This window comes from Mercenaria mercenaria, chromosome 5 (assembly GCF_021730395.1).
Source record: "Mercenaria mercenaria strain notata chromosome 5, MADL_Memer_1, whole genome shotgun sequence".
NCBI classification, from domain to species: Eukaryota; Metazoa; Mollusca; class Bivalvia; order Venerida; family Veneridae; genus Mercenaria; species Mercenaria mercenaria.
This window is the reverse complement of record NC_069365.1, coordinates 41,701,599-41,718,032: the sequence shown is the minus strand read 5'-3', so window position 1 is coordinate 41,718,032 and position 16,434 is coordinate 41,701,599. Positions and strand designations below refer to the sequence as shown.

Below are 16,434 nucleotides of genomic sequence, written 5' to 3'. Positions count from 1 at the left end.
TTGGTTTTCTCATGTCACGGCTCATATGTTGAGGAACAAGACACTTTGAACTTATTAAACATCAACAATAAAATACATTGGACAACTAAAAGATGTTTATAGCCAATTATTTACGTTCGATTTGGTTATCAACTTAAAATGATGTAGTAAGATAATACAAAAAAAAATGTCCATGCTTTAAAGTGTTAGACTGTTAATGAAACCGTTCTCTCAGATACCTGTCCTGTGCTCGATTCTCCGGACGGCGGGACCGTTTCTATAGAGACTAACGGTGCGACCACCACCGCGTATTACACGTGCGACGCTGGGTATGCTCTGTATGGTGATCCGGAGAGAATTTGTCAGGGAAATAACACGTGGACGGGACAGCCCCCTACTTGCAGTAAGTAGTTGCATCTCTGTTTTATTATAAATTCATACGTCTGTGAATTTGAAATTTATACTCTTTCCATTAATGATTAAGTCGTGTACTTCTTTTTTTTCCCTTATTTTACACTCTCTATCATCCAAGCTCAACTCAAAGCCAATTCATGCCAACCTTTACCTTGCACTCATTTCGTTCACAATCGCACTTACCCATAAATGCGCAATATGGCTTTTGACTGTTTACGATCGCAATATCCATAAAGACATATGTCTATGACTGTTATAATCACAGACGCACAGGAAAGTAACTGTTTTGATAGCTAAAATAATACTCACGCCCTAAAATGTTTGCAAGAGATGCATTGGTTTACCTCGTTGCATAGTTCTGCATTCTAGAAGGAATGTTAATCTAGATAAGGGGAAGTAATTAACCCAAACCCTTAAAGAATAATACCTACTAAGTGATATCACCTGGTAAGACTAGTTGCGGCAAATCAGTTGACTTGAATATTCCGCCACGGTCCAAAGACTTCTATATCCCGCTGGTGACACTCATTGACCGTTCCTTCTTGCCATCCCGTACTTTATCCCCGCGGAAAGAATTCTTCCGCTTACTAAATCCCTTTACTCGTCTAAACATCTGTGATAAGTAGCTAAGATATAAATATATAAATCGTTTTGTCTTAAACTTATTTCGTGACTCATTAGCGAACCAGATATCGAAAGACATACGATGACGCGAACTGTACCTATTATGAAAATAAATTCTTCCATAAAACGGTACGACCACAAAGGATTCGTTTGCATTTGAACCCAAATGTACACACATATTTACAAAAAATACTGCATTAAACACGCTTATTTTATCAAATTATTTGTTCGGTGTAATTCGAAAGAAATCAAGACATATTTTCCCCTAAAATACTTCTCTTAAATAGTTTAATATTTGTTTGCTTGTAAAAGCCTTGAAATCAATGATTTGTATAAATGTGGTTCATAGCTGTTAGACTTACTTTCACATAAAATGATTATATCGTGATGAAAATAATTATACTTCGTGATATAACCTTGTAAAATGTTTCCCTTCAAAGTTTTACATATCTTCCTTGTTTAAAGATAATTCTTCGCGGAGAAAATCCTAGAGCTCATGAATTTATAACTTCGGGCCGTTGACTGATATATATGTATAATCTATTAAGAATGTGAAGCACCTAGTGACCCGGATCACGGATCTGCCAGCGTTTCAGCAGACGGCAGCACAGTAACATACACGTGCGACATAGGCTATGTTCTCACAGGCAATCAGTATAGATGGTGTCAAACGGACGGCAACGCTTGGAACGGAACTGACCCAATTTGTGGTAAATACAGTAATGGACTCAGCCAGATAAAAATTAAACAAGTTTATCGGCTTAATGATACGTAGATTCTGTATTTCTAACTAAAGAAACACTCCTGAATCCGTTTTCATCAGTTTGAAGAAGGAAGTAGACCTCTACTCAATTTAAAGATGTTGCATTCTGGCGATGCTTAAGTTTCTTTCAGATGTCACAAATGTAGGCTTACAGTAACTAACATCTTTTATACATTCCAGAAACGTGCACAGTTCTAGGTGATCTTACCAATGGTAATGTAACTTTGATGCAGGAAAGTTACACTACAGCCGCCATATTTGCGTGTGACGTAGGATACAGTCTTCTAGGGGCCAACAATGTCACATGTCAAACCGATGGCACTTGGAGTGACGTAATGCCAACATGCGGTAAGCAAGGACTTACACTGATTTTATTGACAAAGTTCTGTTCTCATAACACCATTCAGAAGAAAAAGTTAAAGGTCCATTACTAAGGGAAAGTGAGTTGGCAATTTTTTTCATAGCCAGTGCATAGACTTCTGCAAGACACTAAATAATGAAGATTGGCAGGTCAAAATTTACAGAAGGTCTTTGGAACTCAAAGAAATGTATGTGTATTGTGTTGAAATTTCAATGAATCGACAGAATGACACCCAGGTCTTTTTAACTTTCTTCATACTTCATAGAAAAATAATTGTACATATACTGCGATTTATTTCGAATTTCTACATACCAGCTTTCATTTTCCAATAAAATGAAATAGTTTCTGTGCTTTTTAAAAGAAATTAAAATGTTCACTTTCCTTAGTATTGGACCTTTAAGCAATTTAGAAGCAGGTTTTACTTGTTCTCCTTCCTAAATAAAAGTAAATAAAATCAGCAATCTCTGATTGTCCTTGAAGCATTGCAAAACATCTGAATCACTGTAACCTGACATGTTTTATTTGTTTTAGTCTCTGTTGTCCAAGAAGTTATTATCTCTTGACTTTTGAATTCCTTTTAAGTTGCTTGCCAATCCCTTACCAGTCCCTCACTTGGAAATATAACTCTATCGACTGATGGCATGAATACGTATGCACAGTTTGCATGTACAGACGGATACAAGGTGTTGGGAGATGACCTGCTCTCTTGTTTGACAAATAGTTCTTGGGATTCTGTGGAACCGACTTGTAGTAAGTTTTTCGGAAACAGAAAATGGGCTGTAGCTTGGAATTCTCTGGTGATGTGGTCAAAATATTTAGAGTGATGACGTCATTTTCAGGCATTTTTTTGTAAAATGGGAGTCAAAATACACAAATTCCTCTTAACATTTACAAGAGCTAATGTTATTTTTATTTTTCTTCAACCGTTTCACTATAGACGTATAGTATTTGCAAGGTAACTGGACCAAAACCTTTGTATGAAGCTATCGAAAAATAGGAAAATCCTTGCATTGTATGCATTTAATACGAAATATAAGGCAAAATATCATTACTCCAATATGTTTAAATATACATTAAAATGACTATGTCAATTAAATTCATAGTATGTGAAGATCCGGAGGCACCAGCCTTTGGCCAGGTTACGGTGGACGACACAGGAATGCTTGCTTCTTACACGTGTGATGTTGGGTATACAATGGATGGAGAAAGAACACGTGACTGTCAGTTAGACAGTACTTCCTGGACCGGAGACGTTCCATCATGTGGTATAACTGTTTTAAAGAATTCAAGAATATTTAGTTTTTTTTTATTTAAGACGTTGGCTTCATTATTCGCAATTACTTTATTAAATGTTTTGCGGACATATAAAAGTTCAAATTGTACAAAATTTTTAACTTCAGCATAATATATAGAAACATTTTATAAAAACTTATCTGAAAATGTAATGTTCAGAATTATATAACCAGGACGCCGAAAGAAATACGCCATTATGTAGAACCATAGTAGTCCAGAATATTCACTGATAGTACATATTTGCGTTTCTACAGTAACATGTACAGATGTGCCTTCTTCTGGCGCCAATATCACACTTTCTACAAATGGAACGCAAACAACTGCAAGTTTTAGTTGTCTCCCTGGATACACTATGATAGGGGAGGTAACTTCTGAATGTAGTACAACTGGGATATGGACACCAACAGCAGCAACTTGTGGTAATTATTTATGATAGTTGTCTTCTGAGAAAACCTTAAGATAGGAGAGGTAACTTAATTCTTAAATACCACTGGGAATGGACACCAACAGCAACAGCTTGTGGTAATAGTTGTCTCCTTTTACACATTATGAAGTAACACTGGCATATGAACAGCAAGAGGAGCAACTTGGGATAAGTATTTATCACAGTTGTCTCTCTGGCTGTACCATGATAGGAGAGGTAATTTCAGAGTATAGAAAAACTTGGATATAGACAACATCAGCAACAAATTGTGGTCAGTATTTATCATGGTTCTCCCTGGTTGCACTATGACATGGGAGGTAATTTCAGAATATAGAGCAATCAGGATATGAAGAACAACAACACATTTTGATTAGTATTTCTTATAATTGTCTCCCTTAATACACTATGACAGGGGAGGTAATTTCAGATAGTACATATCATATGATAGGGGAGACAACTTCTACAGACAGAGATACTGATATTCAATATGATTAAGGTTATTTCAGTATCTGCTCCTCAGCAAACATTTTACTTTTTGCAAAAGGTAACCAAACAATGCTTTATCAAGTCTGATAACAAATGAGGAAGTGGTGACTGAAATAACTGGATAGGAAATACAATGACATCATATACGGAGAAGAAGCCAAAAAGAAATCATTACGATTCATGGTTTAAACATCATAACAATTTCAGAAGGAAATGGGTATTCTATATATAATTTTGTGAATGTCATGGGTGGGCCGGTGGTCTAGTGGTAACACGCTTGACTGCCAATCCAGAGGTCTGGGGTTCGAATCCCGGTCCAGGAACTGGAAATTTCTGAGATGCTCTTGAGTGTCCCCCACCTGACTAAGAGGCTTGTACTGGTTCTTCCCAGGAAAGACGGCTTCGCGTGTATCGGTGCTATACACCGGGCACGTTAAAGAACCAGACTGTCTATCCGCAAAGAGCTAGGCTAAGTTAGCCGGACAGGCCTGTATCTCTCTCTGTTCTGTTCTCTCTGTCTGTTCTGGGGGCTTTATCTCACTCTGTCCCTCTGGTCAGATCGCTCTGTGTCTGTACTAGTAGAGGATGAATTTCGCGCCCTGTGTGGCTGCGTTTGCTATATGTAAAGCGCCGCCTTTAAACGTGTTTGGTGTCGGCCCGGTACAATTTCTCCTTCTTTGCTGTATAGTAAAACAAGGCTTTAGCACTTTTGGACATGGTCAATATCAATATGTCATCCCAGTCAATATATCACAGAAAAACACCACCATCAACGATGAACTTTTTTGCTACACATCAAAGTATCTAGTCCATGTTTAAATTTCCCACTGACATCTGTCATGGCCACTAGTCTGGTGTAGTTTTTTAATCCTTCCGCACAGAAATGTAATCCTGAAAAACACACATAAAACAACTGTTAAAGACATCAGAATTGACAAAAAATGTACACAGTATCAATAAATACATTTGGAATATAACATGTTAAAGTAGGGATAGCGTTAAATTTGGAACTTCAAAATTTCAAAGAACTACTTACTAGGATACAACGACCCGGAAGTACTTCTATACCGGGGTGACACCGTTTATCATTAAAAGGGCGCTATATAAATCTGGTATAATAATAATAATAATGTTTGAGCAAAACAGACTGAGGAATTTTCTAATATCTGTTTTGGCAGTGTCATGTGATGCGCTGATATCACCGGCTAGTGGCAATGTGTCAGTAACCAGCAATGGAACAGTATCTGTAGCAGAGTACACATGCAATAGTGGGTACACGCTAAGTGGAGTTGCAACAAGAACCTGCCAAGAGGATGGGTCTTGGGACGGCCAAGCTGCTCAGTGTGGTATGGTGTTTCCCTAGATTAATATTATAATTAAAATATGTTCATAGCTCGTATTACTTGTAAAGTTGTAAACTTATATACAAAATAATAACATTTTTTCAGTATTGTGTGCAAATACGAATTGCACATATCACCTTTACCAGTGTGTTGTACTAATCTAAGTAAAAGTATATTAACAACAGGTAAAAACGACAGTATTAATAAATATTATTACACGACTTCTTATATAAATCGCTGGCTAATGGTTTGTGTCTATAAACGGTCTATAGTTCAACATAAAATTTCGTATGATTAAAGTCAAAACTGGAAGAGAAAAATTATGAAAATTTATTTTTGATGTCATGTAATAAAAGGCCAAAATTACTTGCGTTTCAAGCTATTTACCTTCGGTCGTTCGGACCTCGGGCTATAGTTCTGGTTATTAACCATACAATAAGTTAAACTATATACAAGCAAAGTAAACAATACAATTTCAGTAACTTACTGAAAAAGAGTAAGAACAAACTTGCATTACATAAGCAATAATGTAATTCCTTTAAAAACCTTTTTCAATTTGAAATTGTATGTCTTTTTTTAACATGCAGACTGTGAGGAGCTTACAGATCCAGTAAATGGAAACTTGACAATGATTGGCCAGACAGCTTATTACGCATGCGCAGTGAATTACACACTTAGCGGAGAATTTCAGTTGGTTTGCCAAGAAGATGGAACTGGTTGGAGCAATACTCCACCTACATGTGGTATAATGATTATTATTATTATTATTATCATTATTATTATTGAAAGTTGTATTAAATTGATAATGGCAGTTTTCTGTCACGTGTTAACAAGTAATTACACAATCTTTTACCAAAACGGTAAGAAATAAAACTGTAATTAGATGTATTTAAGTATGAAAATGTTCGAGTAATCATGATAATGCAGAACTAAAATACAATTTTATATGTGTAATCAGTTTATAAACTTCATATTCTACACCATATAATTTCAATATTTAGTTCTTACATAGAATATAAGATGTTAAAAGATAGAATCTGAAATGTCTATTTTTTCCAGCGGAGTGTCAGTCTTTACAAGATATTAATGATGGGAGCATCACATTTACAAGTGTATCAGGCTTGAACACTACTGCGCAACACGCATGTGACATCGGTTATACTCTTGTGGGTTTCACATCACGCACATGCAATGCAGATGGAACTTGGGATGGTTCTGCACCTTATTGTCGTATGTAAAATTTGCATATTTTCTGATGCATTTTGTTTGTTTGCATCATCAGGTACAAATCGTTTTGCAAATATTTATTTAATTCAGAGACTGTGTAGTTGTAAATGTTATCAACACTTCATACGTTATGCATTAAGACACAAAATCCTTTGAATTATTAAATGATTAAAGATAAATCCAACAATCACAATGTGCACATTTTTTATAAATCAAGTCATAAGAACCAAACATTTCTCACGTATACATATTACTTTTATTAGAATTATTTGATATCTGTAAGCCATCAAGCTACCTTACACAATGTCGCTGTTTATATCAAGGTGTCAGCCCATACCAAAACTAATGCCCAGGAAACACCTAGGACCTTCTTTTACCACCAAAGCTGTAATATCGCCATATGACCTGAAATTATGGTCGTGTGATTTTAAACAAAACAAAGACAAAAACAAGCTTATTCTCTGATTAACGTCAGTGTGTTGTTGTTTTTTAAATCAGAAATGTATTTGATTCTGTTTGTATGATCAGATTGAGATAAATATACTAATTCTGCCAATTATAAAATTCCTCGTAATATGCCTTGCCCATAAGCCTACTGTTGTGTAAAATTCCAAAAACTGTGGGGTTTGTGAACGTATATTAACTGGCTATTCATTTCAGAACTGTGCGACGTAATACAGTCTCCAAACGATGGGGCGGTCACTTTGACAACTAATGGTTCACAGACGATAGCCACATTTACTTGCGATGTTGGGTATACCGTCAATGACGTAACAATCGTGACGTCAGAATGTGACCAGAGTGGTGTGTGGGAGTCAACAAATGTAGAATGCAGTGGGTTTATAGAGTTTAAAATAGTTGCAAAAATGCTTTAAAAAGATCTAATGTAAAGTGATATAAAATCCGATATTGGACATTATTTGCAAAAACATGTTGTACAGTTACAAACTTAAAATATTTTAAAATTTAGAATCTACTAAGATATAGAAAAGGAAAGAATACTCAACATTCTGTGTAGATTTCTATGTTTAACTTTTATTACTTTCTAAGTTATTTCAAAATCTATTATAAAGCAAATAAGACGTGTATTTTCACTTTTGATTGTGAAACCGTAATTATAAGATATATTTTTGGTTCATTTCTAATTGATTTATTAATTGCCCTTATTTGTTTTAATAGCATGTTTTAGTCCCAACCTTTTCTCTGTTACAGTATCTTGTGAGCAGCTTACGAATATATCAAGCGGAGCTACGTTAGTGTCGTCAAATGGAACATTTACAACAGCATCATACTCGTGTGTGTCCGGGTACGATCTTGTTGGAGTCAGCACGAGGACTTGTCTTAGCACTGGCACATGGTCCGATACCGAGCCACGCTGCAGTAAGAACTGAAATTGATTCCTATGCGAAATACATATTTTATCGACGATATATTCAAAATAGTGTTCTAATTTATAAGTTTAAAAGCCATAAATGTGTTCAAGAAATTCATAATTATGTTACACAGAGTAAACAACGACGCAAGAATATATTTTTGGCACTTACACAGCATTTCAAAAATAACAATTATGTATTAACAGCAAGTGAATTGCCCTGATAATATTCGATTTTCCTCCCGTTTATACATGAGCGGATCCAGTGAAAAGGTAGTTTATATGCAAGAATATATATAAAAAAATGAACATGGAATTTCATATAGCTTTTGTTAACAATTATTTAGTGTTTGTCTTAGCAAACATTTTTCAGGACTAATCTTCAGATACTGAAACGTATATATCTCGTATAACGAAGAAAACTCTACCTGATTCTGAACACTAAGCTAATATTTGCCCATTTTATATGGTATAAAATATATTTTAAATGGAGAGGCAAACGAGTGAAAGTTTTCTCAAATTTGAGAGGTATTTTACTGCTTACTATTTTATTTACCTCCAGAATGCGAAACACCAGATTCAATACCAAATGGTTCGGTGGCTGTATCTTTCGATGGAATGAAGGCATTTTACACGTGTGATAGTGGCTACAGTATGAATGGCGTGTCAAACATCACGTGTCAAGAGGACGGTTCGGGATGGGATTATGCTTCACCATCTTGTGGTAAATTATATTGTTTATCGTTATTATTTTACTATTTTTCTACGAAGATAGTAAAGCTGTGAAAAATTAAGATAAAAGTTAATCATGACATCAAAAAATGATCATTTAGTGCATAATAACGTATTCATTTGTTGCAGTTAAGGATCGTACATTCTTTGGGGTAAAATTTCTTTTCTAGAAGACAGACAAACCATTGATACCTATATAAATGCATTTTATCAGAAAATACCTAAGAAACTAATCTGAAGATTTTTTTATATGAATTTCCAACAATTTGATGGCAAATTGCATACACTTTCATATAATTATTATTTTTATATCCAGCATTTTAAAAATATGGGCGTATATTTAGTTGTTTGTCCGTCCATCTGTCTGTCAGAATTTTCCGTTTCTGGTCTCTTAGTAAGACAGTACATGGGCTGCTGCTTTCAAACTTTATATGGTGACTCAAGGAGGATTCCTATAGTTTAAGGTCACAGTTACGTTAGACACTGAAAATGGTTTCCGTACTCTTAAGTCAAAAAATACAATAGCTACGGCTTTCAGAATTTACAAGACTAAATGAAATATCCCAAGCATGTTTTTGGGAAACAAAGTTAGGAAACCTCACCTTTTTGTCAGTCTCTAAGTAACTAAGTAAGAAAATATAATGGCTATGACTTTCATATTTTATCAAATGACTAAGTACCACTTGAGAAAGACCACAATTTATTTCATACTTACATTTCTTTAGTCCGCTGTGATGATTTGACCGCTCCCGCTGATGGACTTGTAACAATAACGACGGACGGTATCAACAGCATAGCAACGTATACATGTGACGTAGGATATTCCCTTGACGGTACAGGAACGTCTGTCAGTACTTGTAGTTCAGATGGAGCATGGGCAGATCAGGCACCCAGTTGCGGTAAAATTACTGGACACATATGTTTTATTCAACTTTACCTTTAATTCTTCAGTATTCATTATGGATATAAACGTATTTTATCTAAAAAGATTCTTTTACAAATTAATTAATTTTTTTTATTTCGAGCGATTGTAGCTATATATTTCTACTAAAAAGATCTTAACAATATTGGATTGGTCTTGAATCGTAACTGTTTAATGGGTATTTGGAAATTATGTTTTAAACACCAATATCAACCTTATATAGTCTATGACTAAGGAGCCTCCGTGGCCGAGGTGTTAAAGTCTATGGCTTCGAGTCACTTGCCCTTCTCCAACTTTGGTTCAAACCTCGTTTGGGGTGTACAAATTTTCATATGAAGATGCCACGGAAGATCTTTGGTCCTACCTTGGTGCCCGTCTATGTCTGAAAGAAAGCCCGCAGTGTCACTTGGGGTCTAACTCCACCACCAAAAGCTGGAAAAGTCGCCATATAACCTAAATTGAGTCGGTTTAACTTTTCACCCAACAAAAGCAAAATTTAGGCATGACTTGTGCACTTTCAAGGTTACATCGTATCACTCGTTTCTCAAATATTATAAAGACTTTAACTGTTAACCATTTCATGTTTGTCACTGTAATATCATCATGTATATCTGCTGACTTTTGTATGTATCAGGATTTTTACTCATGTTTATTGTTTTGAGTATTCAGTAAAACATGACCACTGAGAATGCACAACGGTAGGAAATAGTTAAAGACTTAATATTTATTTTAGAAATGAATATTATGCCGTTTGTTAACAGATATTCTCGAATAAAACAATCCTGATTTTTTAATTTTCGACCTAATGACTCTTGCCAAGATTATAAATTCTTTATTAAGTTATGTAACATCAATTGTTACAGACAGTTACAAAGTATTGACATGGGTCATACATGTAGCTGCATTTCCTGGTGTTATATTGATATTGTGTAATACAAGAATGTCCCTTTCTGAGGAATTTCAGAGAGTTATAGACAAGTATAGACCTTTTCTTATTAAATAAATATGTTTTCTTTGGTTCCAGTCAAGTGTGAAACATTGACAACCCCAGACAGCGGCACTATGACATTGAGTTTCACTGAGACAAGTACACAAGCTTTGCTCTCATGTGTTTCTGGTTATTACCTTAATGGTCAAAACCTGTTGACCTGCGGTCAGAACGGAACATGGGACTACGAAACCCCTGTCTGTGGTAAGGATTAGTGTACTGCGTTTCAGTGATGATGTTTTCTGTGATGAAGATTTTGAATAGATATATGTAATTGACAGAACCATCATGTGTTTATAAATAAAAGCTGCTTTTATTTAATTTGAGAAGTTTAGTAAACATATTTAATTTACATTAATTGTAGTTCAAAGTTCTCATCACGCTCGTTGAGAGCTCATGGGATTTCTGAGCAGTACTGGTAAGGAATTGTAGAGAGAAAATAAAATTCCGTACACACCAGGGCTAGAGCCCTCAGTCTGTAGGCAAGATGTTCAATAGGCTGTACTCCTGCATTACTGTGCCTTCACTAAAACAGGTCAACAAAAAAACATTTTATAATTCAAAGTAAAATGCAAATTGTGTTGTGTGCATTCAGTTTCTACGGTTCATCGTTTTCATACATTAAGTGTCTTCTTCCAGTAATTATTCTATTCCTATGTATTCGTGTTGGTTACATATTTAGTCTTATAAGCAATGTAATTGATTTTTTTCCTTTCAGTTTGTGAGATACCAGCATCACCAGCAAATGGTAACATATCAGTTTCCGTTGAAGGCTTTACCATAACTTATAGTTGTGACATTGGTCATTCCTTAAATGGAGCTGCAACAAGAACTTGTCAGAACGCTGGCCAATCATGGAGTGGATCTGCACCATCTTGTGGTTTGTCAACTTTTTATTACCCTACAATGTCGCAGTTTAAGTTAACATGTTTTTCTTTACAATTTCATGGTTAATCTTAATTTAGTTTCGGAAGCATTAGGGTTTCCCATGATTGTACTGTACCTGCAACTTTTAGTCTGTTCGTTTTCTGTATAGTTTTTGTCGTTATCTTACTCATATTTAAAGAATTAAACTGTTACATTTCATATGCCCTGACTCATTTTAGTTATTGTTACATGTTACCATATGCCATCAATTGCGGACGGAAACAGAATATTAATTATTATGTTTGTTAGTGCCTCGGACACTCCATGAAAATATGTGTAGCCAACATGATAAATCCAGGGTGAGGTGGAACTCGGCACCACGTTTTATCATACCAACCCCATATATTGCCGCGGAGAGTCTTTTACAAACCTAACAATTGATTTGGGTTTTTTGACCACTTGTTTGAGCCTTACCCCCACAGGAAAATAAGGGATCGCCATGTTACGACCTTTAAACCAGTAAAATACTAGAATCTCGAGGGAAGTAAAACAATGTCCCGGTTACGATACTGTTATCGAACATTTATTTAATTATATCGTAAATTTTACGCTTTTGTAGTATCATGTGATACTGTGCCAAGTCTTTTGGATGGAAACATAGAATATTCCAGTAACGGAACCGTTACGGAACTTTCGTATAGTTGTAACGTAGGTTACACTTTGTACAGCGTTACTGGAGAAACATCAGCAACATGTGATGATGACGGAACATGGAACACAGCGATTGTCTCTTGTGGTATAGCAATCACTTTTTGTTGTATTTTATGACGGTGAAAATATAAGCAAAAACTTTACAAAGTAACAATTTAAATCTGGTATTATTTTTAGATTTTAGAATATCAGGTGTGTGCACTCTTTGTTAAAACAAGGCATAAAAGGTTATTCAACATACGTAGATAATTTCGTACAATTTTCAATTTAGATAAATGCAAAATGGACAAAAATGTTTTAATTTAATTACACTTGATAAACCTACAGCCTAACTGTCTTTTCATGTTTAGGATCCAATTGTCTTTTGAGGTTAAATATTTTTGGTAATTTAGTTAGGGGCCCTCTGTGACCAAATGGTTTAAATTAGGTCGCAGATTTCAAATCATTTTCCCTTCTCCAATGTGCGTTCGACATTTCGCTTGGGGTGTTGAATATTTCTAATCCAAGCCGTCAATTTTACATTGATTTCTGAATACTAGTATATAGACTATTTTCATGTTCCAGGGATAAAGAGATGTAAAAACATCCGTGGAGAGGATGTACTTGTTATTAACAACTTATTTTGATGTAACACATCTGGTTGTTAAAGTGTAGTTTAGAAGTTCAATGTACATAAGTTCATTATTGACATATTACAGTTGAGTGTGACACCCTGTCAAGTCCCAGCAGTGGCTCTCTTTTACTATCTACTGACGGATTAACAACATCAGCATATTTTGATTGCGCAACAGATTATTATATGGTCGGAGAAAACAGCTCGGTTTGTGACACTTCCGGTGTTTGGACAACTTCTGCACCGTCGTGTTGTACGTATGAATCACCGCTTATTGTACTTTTACAAATGCTAGGAACATGACCTTATACTACATTACTGAAAAACTGAATACGTTTCTAATTTTAAAAAGAAGTATTTTCAAACATAATAGCCCAGTTTTGAATATTCGGATTCGGTTGCAGCAGTAATATATCGATCCTAGAATATTTTAGGTTAACTTTTGTAGCAATGTTAACTATGCGTTCCGGTATCAAACAATATAGCAGTAAGATATTTGTATTTGTCTATTCCAGTGTGTGTATTACCAACTGTACCAACGAATGGTGCGATGACATTGTCTGATGATAACTTAACGTTGACCTTAGCGTGTGATGTTGGATATATCCTCAGTGTTTCGGCAGTCCGAACATGTAGCACAGATGGAACCGGGTGGTCGGGAGTTCAACCAACTTGTGGTATATAAACTTCTCTTTTATCAGTATTAGGGGCCTCCATGGCCAGTTCGAATCACGTTCCCCTTACCGCTGTGGGTTTGAATCCTGTTATTTTTTGGTGAAGAAGCCATCTAGCTAGATTACGGAGGGTCTACCTGAGTGCCCAACCATGTCTGAAATAATGCCTGGAGGGTTAATTGTGCCTTCCTCCACCATGACATGTAAAATATGAACTATAACTGTGTCGGTATAACATTTACCAAGATTTCCAAGATTTTATTTACATTCTGCACAAGTCCCACAATAATGGGAAACATCAGCATAGCACACAATATAACGTCATGATAAAACATCACGTGTAACAATGGAAAACGGCTACTCAATTGTAGTTAATTAACAAGTATAATGTGTAGCCTTTGTGTTTTATACAGAATTAATAAAATCATTTGAACAACATATCTATTTACAAGAAAAAAAAGGAGGAGAGATATGAAAGGAGGCCCAAGGGGGCTGATACGCTCACCTGTTTTACCTAATTATAACATACATATATGTATATATGCACTCCAAAAGAAAGTAGTACGTCAGACATAGGCGATCACAACAATTTCTGTATATTTGTGTATATGCAGTGTGTGAGAGTGTTACCCAATCAAAAGAATTATCAATATTGATTTCTGTTTTGCTTAATAATATATAAAATTAAAATATTGGAGTTTTTCTCTACATCATGCAAGCTATTTATTCAGAGCTATAAATACGGCATGAATTATTGTTTTACTTAGATTCATGCGACACTCTAAGCACACCGACAAACGGACAGATGGAATTAAACACCGATGGGACAGTTACAACTGCCATTTTCACGTGCGATTCCGGGAGTTCTATGAGTGGCCACCCAACATTAACCTGTAACACTGATGGCTCGTGGGATTTAGACCCCCCAGATTGCAGTATAAATCTATACATATTTTAATGTCTTTTTTCGTAATATTTTCTAGCATGTATGTTTGAAATCAGTACTTTGTCATTGTTCTTAATAGAATTTAATTCAATCTGCGTTAAAGGAAAATGTTCAGGCTTTTATAAAGTACCATTTTGATTTATTATGTAACATTCTCTATATCAAGTATCATTGTTTATTTCGTGAACGTATTTAAATATAATTTAGTACCTTGTCCTACCGTGTCCAGTCCTTCAAGTGGATCTGTGACTATAACTACAAACGGAACATTATCTCGAGTGGATTTCACCTGCAGTGCCGGCTACCATGTTGTCGGAAATGACGCCATATTATGTCTTACTGATGGTTCTTGGAGCGGAACGGAGCCGACCTGCGGTAAAAGACATCTTCTTTTTTATATTTCTTTTATTTAAACGCAATCCAAGTAGTGTATGTAGCATCCATTTAGTAAGCTGCCGGCGTTTGGTAAATACCCGTCTATTCTTTGACATCTGTAGGAATTGTTCAACATAGGACGTTTACTAAAAATAAATTCGTTTGGTAAGGGGGACAATGCGATAATAAAGCGCGAGGACGCGAAAATACGACGAGAAAATGCAAAACCTGGATGCGAAATATACTGATATCGCGTTTCGCGTTTTCACATCGTAAAATCGCACCATTGTAGCATATATTCGCGTCTCTGCATCGTCTTGACATCTGTAGGAATTGTTCAACATAAGACGTTTACTAAAAATAAATTCGTTTGGTAAGGGGGACAATGCGATAATACAGCGCGAGCACGCGAAAATACGACGAGAAAATGCAAAACCTGAATGCGAAATATACTGATATCGCGTTTCGTGTTCTCACATTGTATAATTGCACCATTGTAGCATATCTTCGTGTCTTTGTATCGTCTTGTCGCCCTTGCCAATCTTTAATGCAAATGATAGGAACAGAGATGGCCTTTAAAAGACACTTTACTTAAATATAGCTTGTGATCACCAAGTTTTAGAGTCGTTATCCATTTGGTTATAATGCAGCTGCCTCATTTTTTGTTAAGAACATGATATATAGAGGATATTACATGAGTGTCTTTTCATACTGAATTTATCAAACGAGTTGAATAAAATAATGAAATGCGAGGCTCTGCCGACCATTTTATCATTTTATTCAACGAGTTTGATAAATTCAATATGGAAAGTCACAAATGTAATATTCTTTTTATCACATGTTAGCCTTGCTTGTCGAAAAATCAAAAAATCGACTTTCTTTTACTATAATTATAAACAAGACAATTTGACCGACGTCGCCTATAGTATAAATGACGTCGACGTCAAAGCTTTATTACACTAGTGTATTATCATTTTTATTCAATGGCTTTATTACACTCCTGCGACGTCAAACATGTGATAAATATTTTTATTTCCTTTTGCGGTAATTGTTATCTCATAATAGTTGCCATAGGTTTTGAATATTAGATGAACATAATCGAAAGTTGTTGTAGGTGTATATTTCTGGACATAAGAACGTCAAACGGTGAAAGAGGACGTCTTTTGAATCATTTTCTTTCAAACCAAGCCTTTTGAAAAATACTGATATCCGCAATATTAAATATGATATTCTAACATAGCTTGATTTGATTATCAGTTAAACAAAAGGAAGCTCAAACTGTTATATTATGCGATAAACAACGGTTGACGTGCGGGCCGG

At 35.4% G+C, this 16,434-nt stretch overlaps 1 protein-coding gene across 1 annotated transcript; it reads left to right on the top strand.

Annotated features, from left to right (window-relative positions):
* The first annotated feature begins 220 nt into the window (after window positions 1–220).
* LOC123558925 (CUB and sushi domain-containing protein 3-like) lies at window positions 221–13,804 on the top strand. Its single transcript, XM_053544563.1, has 17 exons — window positions 221–382; window positions 1,566–1,727; window positions 1,961–2,128; window positions 2,724–2,891; window positions 3,245–3,406; window positions 3,689–3,853; window positions 5,523–5,690; window positions 6,275–6,430; window positions 6,747–6,917; window positions 7,575–7,748; window positions 8,127–8,294; window positions 8,849–9,010; window positions 10,965–11,132; window positions 11,647–11,808; window positions 12,415–12,591; window positions 13,205–13,372; window positions 13,635–13,804. The coding sequence occupies exons 3-17, from the start codon at window positions 2,008–2,010 to the stop codon at window positions 13,802–13,804; spliced, it is 2,460 nt and encodes an 819-aa protein (XP_053400538.1). The 5' UTR covers window positions 221–382; window positions 1,566–1,727; window positions 1,961–2,007.
* The last annotated feature ends 2,630 nt before the right edge of the window (window positions 13,805–16,434 follow it).